Source organism: Lactuca saligna, chromosome 5 (genome assembly GCF_052625555.1).
Source record: "Lactuca saligna cultivar CGN05327 chromosome 5, ASM5262555v1, whole genome shotgun sequence".
NCBI classification, from domain to species: Eukaryota; Viridiplantae; Streptophyta; class Magnoliopsida; order Asterales; family Asteraceae; genus Lactuca; species Lactuca saligna.
In genome coordinates, this window is record NC_136421.1 from 292,759,277 (window position 1) to 292,766,072 (window position 6,796).

The 6,796-nt window shown below is 34.8% G+C and overlaps 1 protein-coding gene and 1 long non-coding RNA gene across 4 annotated transcripts; both read right to left on the minus strand.

Moving 5' to 3' along the window:
- Window positions 1–613: 613 nt before the first annotated feature.
- Window positions 614–4,009, minus strand: LOC144998445 (uncharacterized). 3 transcript variants are annotated; one of them, XR_013660325.1, is made up of 3 exons: window positions 3,542–4,009; window positions 994–1,166; window positions 614–773 (listed from the first exon to the last, which is right to left on the minus strand). It is a non-coding gene; the product is annotated as an uncharacterized LOC144998445 (long non-coding RNA). The 3 variants fall into 3 exon arrangements; XR_013660324.1 differs by having other exon boundaries at window positions 614–684; window positions 994–1,169; XR_013660323.1 differs by having other exon boundaries at window positions 994–1,169.
- Window positions 4,010–4,899: 890 nt separating this feature from the next.
- Window positions 4,900–6,507, minus strand: LOC145048208 (UDP-glycosyltransferase 76H1-like). The gene is made up of 2 exons (XM_078996643.1): window positions 5,915–6,507; window positions 4,900–5,852 (listed from the first exon to the last, which is right to left on the minus strand). Exons 1-2 carry the CDS (start codon window positions 6,396–6,398, stop codon window positions 4,987–4,989), a joined length of 1,350 nt encoding a protein of 449 aa, XP_078852769.1. The 5' UTR covers window positions 6,399–6,507; the 3' UTR covers window positions 4,900–4,986.
- Window positions 6,508–6,796: the final 289 nt, after the last annotated feature.

Consider the following 6,796-nt stretch of genomic DNA (forward strand, 5'->3'; position numbering starts at 1 on the left):
AAAGGCTTCTTGCTGTTGTAGAATACGTTGTCCCTGGCATTCTGTTTGCATATAACAGTGGTTTTCCTCCTCTTACTGCTTACGTTTTCTTCACCTCTTCCACCAAAGACAAAGATCAAACAATAGCAGGTTAGTACTTTCATAATTCGTGTTTTTTTATATATTTATGATTTATAGTTTTTGCTCAAATTTTCATTAAAAAAATTTGTACATTGAATGTATAAAGAACAGTTCCCGTTTAAACTACATACAAGAATTTTTTACTTTTATAATCGAATTTTGCGTACCAAGTTCACATTTTTTGCTCTACGGTCCAATTTCACAGATCGACCATGTGAAAGTACAAAAATTATTTTATGTTACTAGCATTGTACTTTCACATCACTTCGTATAAAATTGATCTATTATTTATAAATATCCTTCTGTTTGCTTTGCTATTCTTTCTGAAATAACATTGTACTGATCAAAATACATGTAAATAAATTCAAATTCTGATAAAGCTTTTACCTGCATTCAAATTTATAAAATGAAATGCATTAAAGATGGCATATTTAACGGGATAATATCATTCTATGATTTCAATTAAATTCAGATTACTATTTAAAATGTTCATCATTCTCAACTGATTTTATTCCCCTCTGTCGTCCATTGTTTCACGTTTCTGAAGTTCATATAGTCAGCCTTCTGCAACACATAGCAAATCAGGTTAGCCTTTTGAATTTGTCATTGTTCTTTATTTCATTCACCGTTTTTCTGCTTGTGTTTTGTGTTTACTGCAAGTTACAGCTAACAACAATCATCTATATTTCGTTTTTTTGTTATTATCTATTTGTTTTTTTATGACAGATAACAAAGCATAAGATATATAGTTTAGAAAAAAAAAATCCCAGAAAATCAGGAACAAAATTTCAATTTTATTTGGTATGCACATAAATTTACCCCTTAATATATGACACCCTAATTATCATTAATAAAAATCACGCAACTTATTACCTTAAATATCGTAAAAACATGATCCCTTTAGTTTTTCAATTGTATCTTCACCGATTGTAATCATCATTCATGCATTATTTGAGATTAAAAATACAATCGGCTCATCACCTTTACATAAATAAGCATTCTTTCAAGTTTTTCCGTCTTTGCTTTTCTTCCTTGCCATTCGTTTTCTACTGCAGCAAATCCAATAAACAAAGGTATAATTCTATTTTTTTTTCCAATTCAACCATTATTGTTAGTTGAGTTGAGTTAAGCTTTCGTACATAAACACAGGCAAATATGGAAATTCTGATAATCTCATGCTATTTTTCATTTTTTTTAAACTTTAAACAAATTCATGTAATTTGAATCTGCTTATTTAAACTATATTTCATAATTATATGTTTAGTTATTTAAAAATAGACAAAAATGCAAAAATGGTCCCTGTGGTTTGTCATTTTTTGTGGATATGGTCCAAACCTTTTGAAAATTGGATTTTTGGTCCTTATTGAGAGGTTTGTATGTGGAACAGGTCCATGAAGTTAACCGTCGTTTGTTTTTGGCTGTTAAACCCCACATGTGCATTGCACACAAGGGCATAAATGTCTTTTTACTCAAGAGGAAACAATGGGCATAAATAATTTTGCACATCACAATTAAAAAGATTACGTGAACAATTTCTTCAACCCAACACTCAATCAAAACATCACTCAACCATAAATTAACAATGACAAAATCCACAATCCAAACAACCAACAACAATTGAACCCTTACAGTAAAAATTGATTGATTCTTTATGTCTGTTTGCATCTTCATTCCCAACCAAGAACAAATTGGTTCTGGTTCTCATGTATACCTGCAACAAAACAAGAAGGAGCTTCATGGAATCCCCCTTTTCCTCACGACCACACAGCAACCCCAACACCACCAGTCGTCTCCCACAACTCCACCACCATCTTCCCGGAAAAGAAAGAGAAGAAACAACTGGATTAAACCTGTAACAACCCTCTCAACCCACCCTCGGCCTCCCTCATTGTCACAGAACACCACCAAGACCGACGACACCCCCCTTCCCCCCGCTACTTGCATTCTTCTTTTTCTCTTCGGTCCAACCAAGCACCACCGGTAGTGGCGGTTTTGTGGTGAACCATCGAGGAGCTACCCCTCTTCCTCCTGCTGAAAAACATCGCCCCAAAACACCCCCGATACCGTCGTTCTCCCTCCGTCTTTCCTCTTCATTTGCAATCGAAGAACCTCCACTTGAGGCGAGTGTAGGTTTGTCGGTGATCAAGAGGGCGATGACCCTCTTAAGTTTCTCGATGCTCCTAGTCGGCTCCATAGCATCAAACACCCCTAAAACCATCGTCAATCTGCCATGTTCCTTCCCCTCTCGTGATATGCTCGCCGATCGACCCGTTCATTTTTTCATTCCCGATCAACAATGATTAAGCCCACAAGGGTCGCCGGAGATTACGCCCTTCCCTCCCCTCGTGATATTAGCCACCGCTGGAGCTTCCATCGATGAATTTGGTTCATCCCTCTCCCCTTGAGTAAAAATACATTTATGCCCTCGTGTGCAATGCACATGAGGGGTTTAACAGCCAAAAACAACGGTGGTTAACTCCAGGGATCTGTTCCACACACAAACCTCTCAATAAGGACCAAAAATCAAATTTTCAAAAGGTTTGGACCATATCCACAAAAAATGACAAACCACAGGGACCATTTTTGCATTTTTGTCTTAAAAATAAAACAAAAGCAATAGTCTCTACCATGATGAGATATCATCCATACATGTACCAGTTATACAGATGAGATAGCGTCAAATGGAAAATGATTGTTGTAAGGAAATAAATGATTGTTGTAATTTTTTAAAAAATCAATGTAGTAAGTTTTTAAAAGGGTATTGTTCTCCTTTTTCTGGTTTTTGATGGATCAATACATGGATACAATAAAATTTCTACATGTTTTTATGGTATTTTTTCATGATAATTGCAGCAATATTCATTTGGGTTAGGAAGGCATTTGTAAAAAAGTCAAAGGGAAATTGGTCTTTTTAATAATTATTGTCAATTGTGATAGGTTTACTCAAGTATGTATGAATTATGATGACTTTTGTAGGCAAGGGATAGTAGAATTCGATGTGATTATTTGAAGTTTTAGGTAAAACAAAACTAAAGGGCATTATTGTCTTTTTTAGGATTCTATCATATTTAGTTATCTTCCAATATGCTTTTCTAAAAGGCATCAAATAACTACAGATTCATATAATAGGAAGGATTATTGAACACATAAATAGTCCCTATAAATGCTCACCGTAAAGTATAAACTCAAAAAAAGATGGTTCCCCGTTAAACTATAATTGCAAATAAGTACATTTTCTCAAAATAGCTATATTAATTACAAAAAAGGTCCATGTAACATGTATAAATTGAATGTGTTACTGGTTCTTTCATTTTCTTTTATTCAATGAATATTGAGAATATGAATTGCTATTTTCGTGTCAAGTTCATAAGAATTAGTATACTGCATTGAACACCAACTATTTGATAGTGTAAAGGCTTACCTCAATATCAATCGTACTCGAGTAATCAATATACTCTTTTCTATTCACCGGATCCGTGAGCCCATACCCCGTCATCTTTATAACGAACTTAATCAGGTGCCGGAAACTTAACATCAACTTTCGTCTAGCATCTGAAAGTATCATATCAGTCTGGCGGCAGTGGCGGTAACAACTCCACCGATTAAGCTATTATATGAGTGGTGGCACTCCAGCTATTGTAATCAATCGAAAACCCAAACGACTAAACGTAATTTCTCATTTCCAGATGGATGAGAGGCCGTCACACAACCGCAGAGACTAACAGTTTCTGCACTCTGAAAATCGTCGGTGTCTGACAAAATCGGAAGATCGTCGTCGAAGATTGGAGATGGTCGGTATGATTCGTTCATAATCATCAGGTTATGAAACTCGATCAAATAGGGATCGATTAGGACGTCGGATTGTTGGATAGAGTAAATGGAGGATTCATCTGTATAATTAGGGTATGTGGTTTAGGATCGACCCATTTAGTGGAATTTAGGTATGGGGTTTAGGCGACCCATCTCTTGAAATGTACTAAGCAACATAATACTACGAATTTACAAATAACTATTACATTTAAATTGAATTTTAAACAAAAATTTATGAACTTTTTATTTTGTTTCAATGTTTTTTAAAATTAATATTTATTTCATGTTAAAAATCATATCATGTGCTCGTCAAATTCTATAAATAATTAACAGATTTCTACTTTAATAAAAAAATTATATTTATTGTCTTGGGTTTACATCTTACAAATATTAATTGTGTTTAATATAAATTTAATTTGTTTATATTTTATTTTATCAATAGTATATCAATTTAGGATAAACTTACTTTTAGCAAACCACAATTCATCCATCATATTAATTAATTTATCCATAAATACGTATTGTATTTTTTTATGTTAATTACATAACTAAAATATTTTGTTTGTTTTATGGCAATTCAATTTAATGATTTTTTCTGTTTATTTCTCTTTACTCAAATGTATGTTACATTATACAAACTCATGACTTTTATCAAATAATTGGATTTATATACTTATTAAATATCTATAAATTATAAAGTTAATAAAAATACAATACAATTCATGAGTTTTCTAAATTAATGATATATTATTTTATTACATAATTAATTTTTTAATTCTATTTAAAATTAGCACCCGTCGGTTCCACGGGTTTTAACCTAGTAAAAATAATATATATTTGATTTTTTTTCGATAAATGTTATGTTTATTAGGTTTTTCTGAACAACAAAACATGATTGAAATTTTTCGAAAGGTTGGATACTTCTTGGCTCGTTACTCATTTTCCCTTTATGTATATATATAACCCCGCTAGAAAATGGCATATCTAAATTACTCTGTTCGGCAACTTTCAATCATAATTTAGATCATCGATGTCACGATGTGGATGCTACCTAAATTACAATGACAAGATGAACTCTACCAAATCATTCATGGAGTTTCGTGAAGAACCGCCATGGGTAACTGCAACCCTAACCTGTTCTTCAATCTCCATAGCCCTACGCCTCATCTCTTCTCCTTCTTTGCTCACCAAAACTCTCCTGATTGCACTCTTGATCTCCCCTCTCTCCACAACCATTTCCAAACCCATCTTCCAGACATAACTCAAATACCTAGCATTCATCATTTGATCGATACTAAACGGTTGACACAGCATCGGAATCCCTTCGCATATACTTTCCAAGGTCGAATTCCAACCACAATGGCTCCAAAATCCTCCAACTGCAGAATGGGCCAATACGTCCTTCTGGGGTGCCCACTTTACGATCATACCTCTCACCTTCATCTCGCTTACCAAATCCTCCGGCAAAAACTCGATCCAATCACACCCATGAACCGAACCCGGTCGAACCACCCATATGAAGGGCTGATTACTGTTGGCTATACCCCATGCCATTTCAGTTGCTATTTTTGCATCTATGGTTGCTAAGCTTCCTAAGCTTACGTAAATTACTGATTTGGGTGATTGTTTATCTAACCATGGAATGCAGCTGGTATCTTCTTCAAGGAAGCTAGTGGAAGGAGTTGGAGATGTTTTGTGCAACGGGCCGATTGTAAAAATCGGAACTTGGTAGTGATGACGAATCTGGGTCAGCGTTGACTGTTCAAGACATTCGAGGGTGTTACAAATGTAAGCAGAAGCGGGTGTTTTGGGGCTGATCATTGCGATCAAATCAAGGACTTCTTGTATTGGAAGGCCAATAAAGGGTAGATCTTTGTATCTGAATGGATGGAACTCTGGAATCATTTCCTGCAAAAAAGAATCTTTAAAGCAGAATTTTAGTACTTAGATTGTTTGTTTATGTGGGTTTTGGATTGTCGATTACCTTGTACAGGAAATCGACCTTCTTGATGGAGCTGCGGGATGATCCAGTAACTAGGAAGGATGGCTGCACAGCTGCTGCGCAAGATGATGGAGGGTAGACCCAGATCGCCGGCGAGGTTTCCTGCAAAAAACATGAGGCTATCATAGATGATAACGATTGATTCTTTTTCAGATGTTTCCTTTTGTGTATTTATCATCTGAATCAGGTGTTTCTCGAGATGGGGTCTGCAGTTTTCATTGAGAGCTTTCAAGAACTGATTGATGCCGGAGAAGATGCCTGTGCCGGATAAGTTGTCCGGCAGAGAGAGGAAGATGAAGTCAGGGTGATTAGAAGGATTTGGTGGGTTGAGCTCGGAGTGAGCAAAGATTATGGAGAACCCTTTCGATTGAAGGTATGAGCCAAGCTGGAGCATGGGCGTCATGTGGCCTTGAAGTGGACTTGTAATCAACACCAGCTGCCACCGTCTTCTGCCGTGCTCCGCCATATCTCTCTCTTTCTCTCGGATATTGGATGGCTAATTTCTGTGATGGGCGGCAATTGTTTATAGATGGATCTCTACTTTGGTTGTTCCGCTCACAAGTTTGACTCTTTAGTCTTTATGTGGAAAGATGTTTTATAAATATACTATTCTATAGACATTGATTTTTAATTTTCTTATTTATTAAATTTATAACTTTTATTCTATTTACTTTATAAAACACAACCTATATGTATATTATACACCTATAAAGTTATGCAAATTGGAAAAATAAATAAAAATTTGCCAGGTGAAGTTTATTAATGGTTTGTAACTATTTTTAACAAGCATAATCTAATATATATATATATATATATATATATATATATATATATATATATATATATATATTATTGAATAATCAA

What these genes read in the sequence shown, in the direction of transcription:
- LOC145048208 (XM_078996643.1), bottom strand. Translation starts at nt 6,398, where the DNA reads ATGGCGGAGCACGGCAGAAGACGGTGGCAGCTGGTGTTGATTACAAGT. An exon ending in AGGTCGATTTCCTGTACAAG is followed by an intron (nt 5,853 to 5,914) that starts GTAATCGACAAT and finishes TCTGCTTTAAAG; the next exon opens with ATTCTTTTTTGCAGGAAATG.